Source organism: Neopelma chrysocephalum, unplaced genomic scaffold (assembly GCF_003984885.1).
Source record: "Neopelma chrysocephalum unplaced genomic scaffold, ASM398488v2 Primary Assembly neopelma1_224, whole genome shotgun sequence".
In the NCBI taxonomy this organism is placed as follows: domain Eukaryota; kingdom Metazoa; phylum Chordata; class Aves; order Passeriformes; family Pipridae; genus Neopelma; species Neopelma chrysocephalum.
In genome coordinates, this window is record NW_020897886.1 from 115,956 (window position 1) to 131,645 (window position 15,690).

Genomic DNA, 15,690 nt, shown 5'->3' on the forward strand with positions numbered 1-15,690 from the left:
AACACCCCTCCTGGTGCATATCCCCAGGATCCTTCCCCAACACCCCTCCTGGTGCACGTCCGAACATCCCAGCATCCTTCCCAAAAGTAGGATGCATCTCCCAGTGCACATCCCCAGCCCTGGGATGGGGCCAAGCCAAACGAGCAAGAAGGTTTCCTAGCAAGTCCCTAGTTTGTAGTTATCACAGCCCAAATCTTCCTCGAAGGACAGCAATCCCATTCCTGCAATCTGACTTCCATGGGAAGCTGTTCCCGTCACATGAATGACTCATCTCTAGGTTTTCTTTTTCTGTTACATTTTCACTGGAATTTCTAATGGATGCTGATTGGCACCATGCAGGCTCTGACAACTGCCCACAGCCTTTCTACCCACCATTCCTACCATTCCCTTTTGTTTGCACAGCTCATTGAACGAGACCCCAGAAGACCCCGAGGGGCTTTGGGCCGGCTCCTGCCCCCATGCACCCACAGCGCTGGTGAGGCTGCAGGATTCAGCCTCAGACTGAGATGCCCATTCAGCTGGCAGTTCAGCTGGCACTCAAAAACCCATCACAGCTCCAGTGTGCCCAAAGTAAGAAGCAGACAAAGCCCCAGAGAAATCAGCTACGCTGCCGGAGCTGGTGTAGCCAGAGCAGGGGGGCTGCTGGCCACACACTGGGACAGAGACCCCCAGGTCTCACTGCCAGACCCACTAATCTGGGCCCTCCAAGAGTCTGCAGCAATGCCTGGCCTGTGCCTGCTGCAGGCTTCTCCTGCCCTCCAGCCTCCCTCCACCTTCAGTTCTGGGCTCCCCTGTCCCATTAACTCGTGCCCACCCATCCCAAGCTCTTGTGCACCCACAATGGTCCTTCCTCTCCCTTCTCCTGCCAAGTTTGCTTGCACGGGCACCCCTCCAGTGTAGGGACACTTCTGGGCAGGAAGCTCCTCATGGCTCCAGGGAGGGCACTGGGCTCCCCCTCTGCCTGTCCCCACAGCCATTTCCTATTCCATCTCCTGTTCCAGCTGTGCCCACCTGGTGGATGCACGACCCCACTCCAGCCACAGAATCGTAGAATCATGGAATGGTTTGGGTTAGAAGGGACCTTGAAGACCATCTAATTCCAATCCTCCTGCCGTGGCCACGGACACCTTCCACTATCCCAGGTTGCTCCAAGCCCCATCCAACCTGGCCTTGGACACTTCCAGGGATGGGGCAGCCACAGCTTCTCTGGGCAACCTGTGCCAGGGCCTCACCACCCTCCCAGGGAAGAATTTCTTCCTAATATCCAATCTAAACCTACTCTCTGTCAGTGTGAAGCCATTCCCTCTTGTCCTGTCATTCCAGGCCCTTGTAAATAGTCTCTCTCCATTTTTCTTGTCGTCTCCCTTCAGGTACTGGAAGGTCACAATTGGGTCACCCCAAAGCCTTCCCTTCTCCAGGCTGAACAATCCCAATTCTCTCAGCCTCTCCTCGTGCCAGAGGTGCTCCATCCCTCTGACCATCTCCTGCTTCAGCTGTGCACACCTGGTGGATGCACGACCTCCCCTCCAGCCTGGCTCCCTTGGCAGGCTCAGAGCACAAATGCCAGTTGTGATTAAAAGATCAGTGACATTTCCATACATGTACATGTATATGGAAATTTGCTAGTTTAATTTATAAAAGGGCAAATTCAAAGAACATTTGCTGAAGGCTCTCTCCAAACCAGCTTTTATCAGCACCACTTTATTCTGTCAAGCCAAGGAGGCTGCAAGCACGAAGGTGAAGAACTGCAAACAATCTCTTACTTTGGAAGGATTGTTTGCTTGGTTCTAATAATTTTTAATTTCTAAATTTTCCTCTCTCGAGTTCCTACAAGATTTTACACTATTCAGAGTTTTAAGTAGCATATCATTATGTAAATCTTACTGCATCTCTGTGTAACCCTAACACTCAATACACCAAATCCTGCCATATAACTGTGCTGGGCAATGAGTCAAGAACCTGATCTCATCAAAAAATTCCACCTAACAGGATCTGCCATTGGCATCATCTCAAATCAGAAAGGTGTTTTTTTGCTTTATTGATAAAAAAAAAGTTTCTCTTAACCTTGTAACTCCACCCTGAGAAGGGTCTCAGAGAGATGAAGTTCAGCTATTGGTGATAAGCACCACAAAAACACCCAGAAGGAAATTAAGCTTTGCATGTGATAAACACACTAGGCCACGACATGAATGATGACTAAAACAGATAATGAATGATGACTAAAATAGATAAGGAGTGTTACGCACTCACTGAATGCTTTTCATCCTGGGTCAGTTGTTACAGGCCACGACAGCACACACAGGGCTCAGTTCTGCTGCTCTAGCTCCAGGCAGTGCCCCCACAGCCACCAGGTACATCCCCCAGCTCCAGGCTGAGGACACTGCTCTGCCACAAAGGCCACACTTCCAACACATCCTGGCAGCCTCTCCATCAAAAGGAAGCACAGAAGGCAAGGAAAGTGATCAAAAATCCCCTTATAATTGAAATTGCCAGATTCAAGCTGCCAGACAGATTGAGGAATTATGACAAAGGTCAAGAAGAAACAAATTCTGACTCCTTTTTGGAGTTTGTTTTCCCAGTGAAGGCTGGGGCAAGCTCAAAATGGCAGGAAGGGAGTGAGGAAGACAAGGGAGCATCATGGAGGAGGGGAATGTTCTAACAACACCACACATGGCTGCAACCACAAGTTTCAAGGAGGAACGAGCAGAGCAAGAGGAGCAAGAGGAGGATGGTCAATTCTTATTTCATATCACGCCTGTGAATTCTAAATTCACAGACACATTTGGACCTGCACAGTCTCAGCCTGAGATTTTTCTTCCCATACTTTATGTTTGGAACAGACGAGAACACATGGAAATGTGACTGGTACACAAATCAACACAGCACTGTCAGTCTGAAGGGAGCCTCACTCCTCTGAACTTGAGAGAGGAATAATAACAGGGGGAAAAAATGAGAAAAGAACAGGAGAAAGTGGGTACACACAAGCTTCCCCAGGAAGCACCACAGTGCTCTGCAATCAGAGAAGGAACAACGAAGCAGAGCTCAAATGAACAGCTCGAGCAGTTCAAAGTTCAGCTGCTGTGCAAATGTTATCACCTGCTCTTCACTGCCTGCAAACCTTCCAGCCCCAGCCAATGCCCTCTGATGAGCTAAGGGGAATGTGTGTGTTTTCAATTGTATTCCTGAACAAAGAATCCTCCTGCTCATCACTGCAGAGCCAGAACTTATGGGCACACACAAGGAAACGCAGAATGTAACCCTTTTGCCCAGTTCCCCATCCATCAAATGTCCTTCCTTTGCTTTCATTTCATATATTCCATGTGGAATAGAGCTCTCTCTCTCTAGGAATGAATCAGTCTTAAGGCAGAGGTGGATGAATTCATTTTACTATTGATTGCCCTATACACAATAGCTAACAATTATCAGCACTTCTCAAGAAGTTATCTACTCAGTTCATACAGCATCCCTTAACACCACCCTCTTCTTTAAGAAGAAAACTAAATTTACCAAGTCATGTCAATTTTTCTCATTATTCACTACTCAATCCCTGGAAAAGGTGTTACAGGGTTCACAGGTCCCAAGTCAGTATTTCACTCTGCTCAGCAGAAATGTGAACAATTGGCTGTATTGTTACAGCCTGGTAACAAAGGGCCTTGAAAGAAATGTGCTCCTTCCACAGGTACCTGTGGAAATGCAAAGATTCTGGGTCTGGAGGTGCTACAGACTCCTTCCCCCATCCAGGGAAAACAACAAAGGAAGGGCTTCTGAAGCTTCCAGGCACTGTGACTGCTGCTGAGGGATGGGAGCTTGTGTTGGAGGGAGGATGCTGAGAGCTCCAGGCAGGGGAGGTGATGCTCACAGGTCCTGTGGCTGGGGCATGGAGGAGGCAGAAGGGCTGATGAGATCCTGAGGAAGGCTTTCCCGTGCTTCCTGCATCCGGCGCCGTGCCCGCTGGAAGGCCTCTACAACACAGAGGTGACAGCAGGACAGAATGCATCAGACAGCCTCAGGGACGGGCAGGGATGTGTCAGCTCTCCTGGTGCAGGAGTCCCACTTCCTATGGCTCGTGCTGCTCCCTGTTCTCCAGCACTGTCTTTGCTCTGTGCACAGTGGAATCAGGGACAAGGCCAGCGCCTCAGTGCAACCAGCTGTGCTCAGGGCCAGGCAAGACTGGGCAGCCCAGTCTGTGCCCTCACACAGTGGTTATCCCTCCTGCCTGCTCAGAGCTGATGCCTCCTGAAGTTTCCAGCTTAGAGCAGAATAGTAAACCTCTGCCATGCACTCTGAGAGCTCACGGGGAGGGGAATTACCCCCACAGTAATGGATTCTCCTGAAATATCCTGCCCACTCTGTAAGAAAGGGGCACAAGTGAGCCAAAGTGAGAACAACACAGAAGGTCCTACCCAGAACGTTGTAGACAGAGCTCTGCTGGCTGAAGCCTCCCAGCCGGTCCAGTACACTCTGCATGCGCTGCCTCAGGGCACTGCTCTCCAGAAAGGCTCTGCACAGAAGCACAGCAGGATGAGGTCAGGGCTGCCAGCACCAGCACAAGAGATGGAGCTCCTGGAGCTCCCTTTGCTGCACTTACTTGGACTGCTGCAGGCAGTACAGCCGGAACGTGACGCTCCCCGTGGTCTCTGTCCGGAAACCAAAGCGGCTCAGGCGCTTTCCCTGCAGGGATGGCACAGGTTAGAGCAACCCCACAATGAAAACAGGAGCACAAACTCCTGTGGACACAGTCTCTCCCTTCCCTGTGAGGTCAGAAAGAAGGGCAGATAGTTCCAGGCCGTGCTGAGGGCAGGAACAGTGCAAACCAACAGTGCAGTGGTGGGGGAAGTTTTCACGAACTGCATCAGGGCTTGTTCTCACACAAAGCTGGCACTAAACATCACCTTTGCTCATTACAGCACCAAGTACCTCTCCAGTTTTCTTAAGATCATGAAGTTTTTGCCTGCCTCACACCCACTGGCTTCTCACTTGGGGAAGCCGTTCCAGACACAGTACAGCCCAGACTCCTCACAGAAATCCAGGAGGAGTCTATAGCTGGTACTAAATGCTGATCTGACACTTTGCAGACAGGGGTAAGTCAAAGCTTTGGTCCATGCTCCCCCACTTCTCTAAGCTGCTCACCCCTCAGAAGGCAAAGCTCTGCCTCAGCATTTGCCCATTACTCTGTACACAACCACAAGTCTCACAGAGGAGACATTTCTTTAGTGAGAGGGACAGGACCACCAGCTCATCCTTGTTCAAATCTGGTTCAAACACCTGAACCTGAGACCATAATGTAGCATTTTCCAGCAAGAGAGCACCTTGGAAGTGCTCTGTGCAGCTGAGCCCACCTTGAAGGTCGATGGTACCCGGACATAGGTTAAGTCCTCCAGCTCAGGAGATCCTCCAATGAAAAACCTCCTCATCTCAGCCACTGTCCCCAGCTCCACGGGGCGCCAGGTAGGGATGGTGAGCTCGTGGACACCTGGGCCAGGACAAGAGGACAGCTTAGCTCCTGTGACCAGTGATCTGTTCAGTCACAGAGGGCAGCATGCTGACCCAAACCACAGCTGGCTGGAAATGGAAACACTGCACAGTATCAAAAATGTTCTACAAACATTTTCCACCACGAGTCAGCCCCTTCCAATCACACAGCCAGCGCTGAAAGTACTCCCTATCCACCAGGAATGTCTCCTCACAACACCCAGGTCACCCCCAGATCCCATGTGGGACACAGAATGATGTGCAGTATCACCCCAGAGCTTCATCACACCACATTTTGTGATGGAACCACCAAAGGAGCAAGGACAGCAACACATGATGTGCCTCAAAACAAAGGCAGAATGGTGCAGGATGCATCACATCCTTCTTTGCTGCCCCTCAGACACCTAATTACCCCCTTCAGTGCACTGAATCCCTGGGACCAGCTGAATTAATTCCCAAAAGAACCACTCAACTCCTTCTCCCAGACAATTAAAACAATGCCCCAAGGATGTTTTTTACCTGGAGATGCTGGCAGCACCAAGGACCCGTATCCTTCCACACGATACCTCTGCCAGAAATCCAGGGATAGGACCTCGAAGTAGAGAACAGGCCACTGAGGGAGACTGTCTGCAAGGAGGGGAGCAGGTCACAGCTTTGTGAAGGAGATTATCGCTGAGAAAAAAAGTGCTAAATGTCCAACACCACTAGTAGGAAGTCAAAGAATCAGAGAATCATTTAGGTTGGAAAAGACCTCCCAGACCATTGAGTCCAACCTGTGACCCATCACCATCCTGTCCCCCAGCCCAGAGCACTGAGTGCCATGTCCAGTCATTCCCTGGACACCTCCAGGGATGGGGACTCCACCACCTCCCTGGGGCAGCCCCTTCCAATGCTGTCAAGCCCTTTCCATGAAGAAATTCTTCCTAATATCCAACCTGAACCTCCTCTGGCACAGCTTGAGGCCGTTCCCTCTGGTCCTGTCCCTTGTTCCCTGGGAGAAGAGCCCAACTCCCCCCTCCTGCCAGGGAGTTGCAGAGAATAAAAAGGTCCCCGCTGAGCCTCCTTTTCTCCAAGCCGAGCCCCCCCAGCTCCCTCAGGTGCTCCTCACATGACTTATGCTCCAGACCCTTCACCAGATCTGTTCCCTTCTCTAGACACAATCCATCACTCTTCTACCACAGTCATTTTTGTATTTCTTCTACAAGGATTTACGGTTGATTATTTTCCCCTGTAAAAGCTGAACCCTCAGATCTGAGGATGAGAGCAGAATTACTGATGTTAAAAATTAGGGAGAATCTTTAACAGCAAGTCCAAACTGGGTTCTCAATAATTTGAGCAGACAAGACAATCTTTCATGAATGATCTGATGCCAACCAGGGGAACCTGTTCATCTCTGATCTTTCCCAACATTACTGGGGATTATTAAACTAGATTCTCCTACAGCTCTCCAAGCATTTCGCTTTTCCACAATGAAACAAACTCACTGTGTTTCTTCTAGGTTGAAAATTCATCAGTGCTGGTTGAATACCCAAATCCAAACTGTACATTGGATTCAAGTGGCAAGGCATGCCAGAGCTGTCCCTAGCAATTGCATCCACAGAGCAATGGGATGGGTGAGGAAGCAGCAGGAACAGGCAGCAGAGAAGCCCAGCTTAAAATAGAGCTGAAGTTTCAAAGTGACATGAACTATACAAGGATTACACAGGTCACTGAGCTTGTCTACAAACATAAGACTCAGCACAGGGTTTAAGTTGTGTACAAAAAAGCTGCCTGGTTCTCCTGCTGCAGCATCCCAGGAACAGCAACACAGCCCAGCACACCAGGTTTTGGGACAGATAAACCAAGATCCAAGTGGTTTTGCAACTGGAGAAAGCTGCCTGTAGCAGGACAACATCAATGGATCCATACAAATGCTAATGGATTCCTGGGCAGGGCAAACACAGGATGTGTCTAGGGGCTGTGTGGTGACAGGGTGAACCTTTGCTGAACCAGAAACATCTCCCTCTGTTCCTTCATCCCCAACAGGCCAGACAGCAGGATGGGTGCACTGGAGTCAAAGGATTTCAGAGTAACAAGGAAACACACCTTCATCTTCTAGGGTGTAAAACATCTCCACAGTGAAGGGGTAGCAAAAGTATGCCACCTTATCCTGGAAAAGGAACAGGACAGAGATCAGAATCCTGGACAAGAGAATTCATCACCAGCATTGCAGGGGGCAGAGAAAGCAGGGAGAAAGGAACTAATGGTGGAAAGCAGGTAATGATGCCCAAACGTGATCAATCACATCCCACTAACAAACACCTGGCTGCAGGATAGACCTGGATACACTCCCTAGTGCCATGTGGATGGAACAGGCTGTTAAAAATAATGGAAAAGGGGAATGAGTAACACACCTCAAATGACAGCTCAGTCACTTGCATAACTACTGAACTGCCACAACCTCTAAACGAGCCAAGTGGACTACCTCAAACAATGGTATTATTGAAATGTTGTATGATAATTGTTTTTGTAATATGCAAACTAGATCACATAAAAGACATCAAAAAGCTGATAAAATTCAAATTTTCTAGGAGAGGAGCTGGAGACAGAACAGAACCAACTTCCCAGATAAGAAGAATTCATTTTGGGAAATCAGCGTAGAGACTGTGTGCGTTCCTGCCCCAGGCAAGCCAGAACAATGATTTGTTAACTCAGAGCATTGGAGAACACAAAAATCAAAGCTCCAAAGGCAACCAGTCATCCAGAAGGAAGAAAAAAGTGACGTTTCAGAAACTTCTTTGGAGCAGCTTTATTTGATTTAGTTTTACTTGGACAGTAGCCCCCTGGAAAAATGGCAAGTGTAATTAGAATGAGGAGAATCCCAAACATGCTCTGCTCTTGAAAGGATCTACTAAGTCAGGACCTTTGCTGGTCCTTTGCTGTAGTTTGTTACACATGTTCCACTCCAGAGGCTGCCGGTTCCAACTGCTCTGCAGATCTGAAAGTGTCCTTACCCAGCCCACTTTCTTGGTGGTGCAGGTCTGTGTCACTCCTGAGAGCTGCTGGAACGGGGGGCTTGACCACTCTGAGGGGAGAGGAAAAGGTGAACACAGTGGTGAAAGCGTGGGGTGAGACCAAACCCACAAACCAGAGCAGCTCAAAGGACAATGTCAGTCCCCAGTGACTGAGGAAACAAGTAACATCACCCACACGGAATTTCACAGAATCCCAGAATCACTGAGGTTGGAAAAGACCTCCCAGGTCATCGAGTCCAACCTGTGCCCAATGCCCACCTTGTCACCCAGCCCAGAGCACTGAGTGCCACATCCAGTCATTCCTTGGACACCTCCAGGGATGGGGACTCCACCACCTCCCTGGGCAGCCCCTTCCAGTGCCTGACCACCTTTTCCATGAAGAAATTCTTCCTAATATCCAACCTAAACCTCCCCTGGCACAACATGAGGCTGTTTCCTCTTGTCCTGTCCCTTGTTCCCCAGGAGCAGAGCCGGACCCCTCCTGGCTCCCCCTTCCTGTCAGGGAGTTGCAGAGAGTGAAAAGGTCCCCCCTGAGCCTTCTTTTCTCCAGGCTGAGCCCCCCCAGCTTCCTCAGCCACTCCTCATACGACTTTTCCCTTGGCATGTCCCACCCTGTCCTGTTCCAGCCACTGGCTGCTCCTCAGAACACCCTGAACTCTCCATGAAAAGCACCAACTCATCTCAAGAGCAAAGAAGAACCTCATCTAAATGTACTGAGTAGCAGAAGTAGTCTCTCTTTGAATAAACATCCAGGTATAACCAGAGAGGGGAGCCAGAGCCATAGCTCCAGGGGAACTAAACATGCAGCAGGACACGCATGTCAGTGCTGGAAGTCTTATTTATCCATCAAAATATAATATGTCAGAGTCAGCACAAAACAGGATGGTGAGCAGTGAAATCAGACAAGGTCAGTGCTGTGATAGAGAGGACAGGAAGGCTGTTCTCTGCAGGACAAGGAATGAACTTTGGACAGATTGCTGACCACTACCACCTCTGCGTCCCAGTCTGAGCTGGAAGGGATGAGAAGGGAAGATGTTACTTTCTCCCAGGCCTGAGTTTAGTTCAAACAGTTGAGTTCTGCCATTTTAGCCCTGAAGACCTCTGACTAGATCCCAACCCCAGCATCAACTTTTGCTGACTCCCAGTAGATATGGTCTGACGGAGGAGCCAAAGCCTGTTTTATTCCTCAAACTGTTAAGATGTGGCTGGAAATGGGAATACTTACGGTTAGGAAGCTCCAGGAAGAAATGCACATAAAGGTTGTCATACTCATAGCCTTGAGCTGAAACTGAGAAGAAGACAGAATGAACTTCAGCTGTTTGCTTCAACACAAACTCCTTCAGCACTCGCTGCAGACTTTTGGGAGAGCCAGCACCAATAACCTGTTACTGCTGGAAGCTGGGAAAAGCCAGGAGATGATCCTCAGAGAAGATTCCCTCTCCAGACTAGCCCTGTCTCTATATCATTAACCATATGAGGGAGGTCACATGTTTAATTGGTTTCTTTGGGAAGTTAATAGAGATTATAGCAATCTGCAATCTGCTCTCCTCTTCTTGAGATCTAGGTCTTCCTAGAACAGCTGCAGCATTTGTAACCTGCATCCTGTAAATGCCTCTCAAGGGCTTAGTCTGCAGAAACAGGGAGGAGAAGAAGGAAGTAAAGGATTCTAGGAAGAGAATCACCTATTCTGGACCAGCCTATGATCTAAGAATCCTTGGACCCTTCATAGTCTCAGCCATCCCAGTACACCCATATTTGCCCCTATCACTGTTTAGAATAAGGACTCACCTATTTCTCCATTCACAAAAAGTCTCAGAGTACCAGGAAGAGGCTGAAAAAACAAGCAGATAAACAAGATAAAAGATCTCAGTGACCACTGGTGGAACCTCAACAATCCCTTCCCAACAGCATCTCACACCGGTATTTCATGGATATCCAGACATGAACGATGGCCAGGGAGTGAACAGTCCCTCTGGAGAAAGGCTCTAAAGACACCAAATCCCCCAAATCCCAGACTGCAGGAGTTCACTATTACATAAATAAGTTTCTTACAGACTTCAAGATGGATATAACATGTAGTGAAAAGTCACTTGCAGAAATCACAGTCCTGTTTCTCCTGTCATGTTTCTGCACTTACCCAGGGTGGGGGAGCAGGGGGAAGCACAGAACGAGCTCGGACACTCTATCAAAGTATTGGAAAGTTCAACTTTCACACTTTGGCAAACAAAATTTGAACAAAAAAAAGATTGCAGTTTGGGTAATTCAGTGAAAAGGGAAACTATGAATGACTCTGGGGGTGAAAGGGGCTGTTAACTTGCATAAAGTGGCACACAAAAGTTTTTGACACTTGGGAAGTTAATAGCAATCACTGCCCCAGAATGAAACAGTCTCTGGAGACTGTGGTGCAAGTGGCAGCAACGTGAGCCAGGTCACCAGTCCCCAGAGGCAGCAGAGGCTCCAGTCCCTGCCAGCAGCCTCTGGAACTCACCATTTCAAACTCTGAGCCCACGAGCCCATTGAGGTAATCCCTGTGCCGACCGTAGAGCTGGAAACACACACAACGACAACAACAAAAAAGTGGGTTTGGATTATACTGGTTGTTACTTAGCACAAAAATTGTAGTGGGTATCATTTAAACTCAACTTAAATTGCTGCCAGGCTTAGCACACGTGGGTTTTAACTGTTATAGCACATAAAGAGAATGTAAGGATCCAATAGAACAAGGATGCATAACTGCCAATCCTGCACAGAACTTCAGCTTCAGAAAAGATCTTCTCAAAGGCCAATATTAAGGAATAAGAAGCTCTGAAGAATCAGATCTTAAATGGCACCTTAAAAACACAGGCACAAACTATTCCAATGAAGTCAACAGAAAGAAATCAGCATAGGGAAATCACAGTTTCCTTGGTGAGCACAAAAATCATAAGGGAATGTACAAATGAAGAACTAAAACATTAAGTACTTTTATAAACTGTCACAGCCAAATAAGCAACCCAGAAAGATCAAGGCATGAAATGATATCCCAATATCCTGGGACATTATGGGTAACAAGAAATCAGTCAATAAATATACAGGCAGCAAGAGGAAGATCAAGGGAAGAGTCTGCCCACTGCTCAAAATGGAAGGAAAAACACTGGCAGGTGACATTAGGAAGGCACGAATTTGGGTGGTTTCTTGCATCAGTTCTCACTCCACAGATCACTGCAGGCAGGGCCAGGACAACTACAGACAAGGTGTCCATAAGGAGTAAGGTATGAAGCAGTCAGGGAGTATTTGTCAGAGTTCTAAAATTCCTGGGCATGATGAGGCTCCCTGCCAGTGACATTTTGTCACCTCAGGTGTGCACAGCACTAGCAGTTACATCTGCAGGAGGGTCTGGGCTGCCTCTGTCACTCAGAACCAGTGAACGCGCTCAGTGGCCGGTCCTTACATCTCTGAACATGCGCTGCTCACGCTCCTCCTCCTCTGGCTGCACCTGGGCAGAGGCATTCTCGATGGTGTATTCCCACACCTCTCGCTTCTCTCCATCCAGCTCGATCCTGCAGCACCCCAAAACACATGGGAAAAACTCCTCCATTATGCAGGGAACAGGCACAGGCATTGACAGGGCTCTCCTGGCCCAGCAGTGTCCCCTGGCCCAGCAGTGTTCCCTCCACCAGGCCTCTGCAGTAAGACAAAGGCACTCACAGCCCCCTCCTAGTTTCCAAGAGCACTCACAGCCCTTTCCTTCCTCCCAAGTGCCTGCCAGCATCATTCCTTCAAAAAGGGAGACTCATTTGTGTCTGGCATATGCATAACATAATTTTACAAGGGGATGTAGTGATATGACAAGGTGGAACGGCTTCACACTGACTGCGGGCAAGGGTTAGATATTGGAAGAAATTGTTCCCTGTGAGGGTGGTGAGGCCCTGGCACAGGTTGCCCAGAGAAGTTGTGGCTGTCCCATCCCTGGAAGTGTCCAAGGCCAGGTTTGGAACAACCTGGTCTAGTGGAAGGTGTCCCTGCCCATGGCAGAGGGTGGAATGGGATGATCTTTAAGGTCCTTTCCAACCCAAACCATTCCATGATTCTATGATAACCTGCATCCCCAGGGATCGGCACCAAAGCCCCACAGTCACACATGTAGTGGCCCCAGGCACAAGGAGGCAATAACCTTTTCTTAGAAATCTCTGGAATAAATATAAAAAATATCTCTCAATTTAATTGCAGATCCTGTGCTTGAAGGGTGATCAGGAAACAGACATTTCAGCCCCCAGTACCAGTCCCAGGAGAGGCCCCGGCCCTTTCCCACTCACCGGTAGGGTCCTTTTGTGCCAGTGAAATCAGGCTTCACTGTGATCACCCCATTGCCATCCACCTTGATTGTGCAAAGAACATGTTCATACTCTCTGTGACCAAGCCTAAAGGAAGAAATCAAGAAAACACAGTCTAAACAGAGAGCACAGACTCTCTCGTGCCCCGGAACAGCAGAGCTGGTAAAGGCACATGGCAGTACAGAAGGGAATAAACACACACATACTTTCCTAGAAGCATTTTGGAGGGATACACTCAGCTACCTCCCAAATGAGTGAGGAAAGAGGCAGAAAGAAATTGCAGCCTGGATTACTGAGCTCTTGGAATTTTCTCCCCTTAACTAGTGAAAGAAACAGGAGATTTGAGTAAGGAGCGAAGATGGGTTTCCTTTTGCGAAAGTTAGATCACTTCAGGATTTTACTTACTTCCCATAAGGTCCCAAGTCCCCCATGATGTACATGGTCTGGACAGGTGTGTTAATCACATGATTGTTCTTTATAAATTCTTCCGAGGGTTCCCAGGTGATGATTTTCGACTTCAGAGAACTCGCTTCCCTGTGAACAACAGAACAGCACCAGTCACAGCTCAGCTCAGCAGCATCAACCCCCCCACGACGAGGAGTCCCACTGCTGGATTCCATGTGTGACACAGCTCAAGCCTCCCACTCCCACAGACCAGGCTGATCCACAGCTGGGGCCCCAGCATCTGGAAATCTGCATGAGCAAGCTCCGAGCCCCAGTTTGCACTCACACTGGCCTACGGTCCTGTCTTCTCCTCCTCACATTGGCCATCCTCTCGGCCAGATACGATGGCACCTCATGATCAGAGTCAGTTACCTTCTGGCAGAGCTGCAAGAGAAAACAGACAGGAACTAGCTTAATTGTACTGGGACATCTTTCCCAAACACAGCTCTCCTCTTGGAAAAGAGAACAGGTATGTACATGCTCACAGGCAAGCACAAACTTCTAAATGACTGTAGAATTCCTTCACTGTTCTGGTGGCAAAGTACAGCTCACTCCACCCCGCGAGCTACCTACAGAGCAGTGCTACAAAGCTGAGTCCCTCTGAGCTGTCCCAACCATCACTCTGAAACAGGGACATCCCACTCCAAGTCTGGGGCACCAGGTGAAGCTGCTTTGCAGCAGTGCTTTCTCCTGCACTCCGGGTATCTGTCTGGCTTCTGCAGGGCCAAGAACCAACAAATGTTCCCTCTGCAGTAGGCCTGGAAGTTTTGACGGACACAGAGTAACTAGGAGCTGGTACCTCCTCTAGGTTGGTGAATCGGTCATGGTCGGTGTAGGTGAAGATGCGATAGTTCTTCCGACCTCCAGCCTTCTCCAGTTTCCGGATCTCCTCATGGTACTGCCGGTCCAGGGGAGTCTGGCAGGCTGACTCATTCAGGTACAGATCCACCTCAAACTGACAGCACCACAGGTAAAGCACAACAGCCGCCTTTCACCAGCATTGGTAGAGCCACACACACCTTTCAGCTGTGGTTTCCAAAACCACCAGAGAGACAAGACTCTTTGGGAATCCCATCAAATAACCTTAGCTCTGGAGCAGCTTCAACACTGCTCAGGCACGTGGCAGCCAAGAGCACCCACCAATGCCCACCTGGAAGGGCTCAGGCACAGCAGCTCACCCTGACACAGGGGACCCCACACGGAGGTGCAGAAAGGGTGTTCGGAAATTCACCCAAGCCTGTTCAGTTCTGGGCTCCTCACTACAGGAGAGACATGGAGCTCCTGGAGGGGGTCCAGCAGAGGCTGTGAGGATGATGAGGGGACTGAGCATCTTCCTTATGAGGAAAGTCGGAGGGAGCTCGGGCTGTTCAGCCTTAAAAAGAGATGGCTGAGAGCAGACCTCATCAATGTCTATCAGTGTCTGCAAGGAGGTGTCAGAGGTTGGAACAGGCTCTGCTCGGGAATGCCCAGCAACGGGACAAGAAACAACGGGCAGAAACTGATGCCCAGGAAGTTTCCCCTGAACATGAGGAAGAACTTCTCTGCGCAGTGACCGAGCATCGAACAGGCTGCCCAGGAGGGTGTGGAGTGTCTACTGGGGATATTCCAAAGCCGACTGCACACATTCCTGAGCACCATGCTCAGGTGACCCTGCCTGTGCAGGGGGGTCGGACTGGATAACCTCAGTGATCCCCTCCCACCTGACCCATTCCATGAAGCCCCTCCCGCCCCCTCCGCGCACCCACCTGGCTGAAGAGCTTCTCCTGCCACCCCACCTCGGCCTCCTCCTCCTCGTCCTCCGGGGGCCGCCGGGCTCCCGCGGCAGAGGCCCGGATCACCGCCAGCGGCACCGCTCCCTCCCCGGCGGCGCTGCCGGCCCGGCCCGGGCGCTCGGGGCCGGCGAGCGGCGGCGGCGCCTGCGGCAGGACGGGCCCGGCGGGCGCGACCCGCTGGATGCGGACCCTGCGGGGAGGGAGCGGAGCGTCAGGGCTGTGCGGGCCGCCGGGGCCGGGCCGGGGGCAGACGGGCGCTCACCGCAGGCGCAGGTTGCGGACGGGGTCCCGGGAGCGGTACACGGCGGGATCCCGGGAGCGGTACACGGCGGGGTCTCGGGAGCGGCACACGGCACCTCCCCCGCCCGGGCCCCGCACGGCGCCCGCCATGGCCGCGCTCTGTGGAGACGGGCGGGCACGGGCGGGCAGCGCCCCCCCGCGGCCGGAGTCGCCCGCATAGCCGGGCCCGCTCCTCATGAGGGGGATCCACAAATCCCTCCGTGTGAGGGGGGATCCCACACATCCTTCTGTGTGAGGGGAGTCCCCACATCCCTCCGTGTGAGGGGGGATCCCACACATCCTTCTGTGTGAGAGGAGTCCCCACATCCCTCCGTGTGAGGGGGATCCGCACATCCCTCCGTGTGAGGGGGGATCCCCCACATCCCTCTGTGTGAG

General features: G+C 50.5%; 1 protein-coding gene across 1 annotated transcript; it reads right to left on the reverse strand.

Moving 5' to 3' along the window:
* Positions 1-3,855: 3,855 nt before the first annotated feature.
* Positions 3,856-15,492, reverse strand: MKS1 (Meckel syndrome, type 1). The gene is made up of 17 exons (XM_027703293.1): positions 15,278-15,492; positions 14,989-15,205; positions 14,043-14,198; positions 13,530-13,627; positions 13,205-13,333; positions 12,782-12,886; positions 11,917-12,025; positions 10,975-11,031; positions 10,275-10,317; positions 9,712-9,774; positions 8,466-8,536; positions 7,558-7,621; positions 5,992-6,099; positions 5,340-5,473; positions 4,589-4,671; positions 4,404-4,501; positions 3,856-3,962 (listed from the first exon to the last, which is right to left on the reverse strand). Exons 1-17 carry the CDS (start codon positions 15,490-15,492, stop codon positions 3,856-3,858), a joined length of 1,857 nt encoding a protein of 618 aa, XP_027559094.1.
* Between the last annotated feature and the right edge of the window lie 198 nt (positions 15,493-15,690).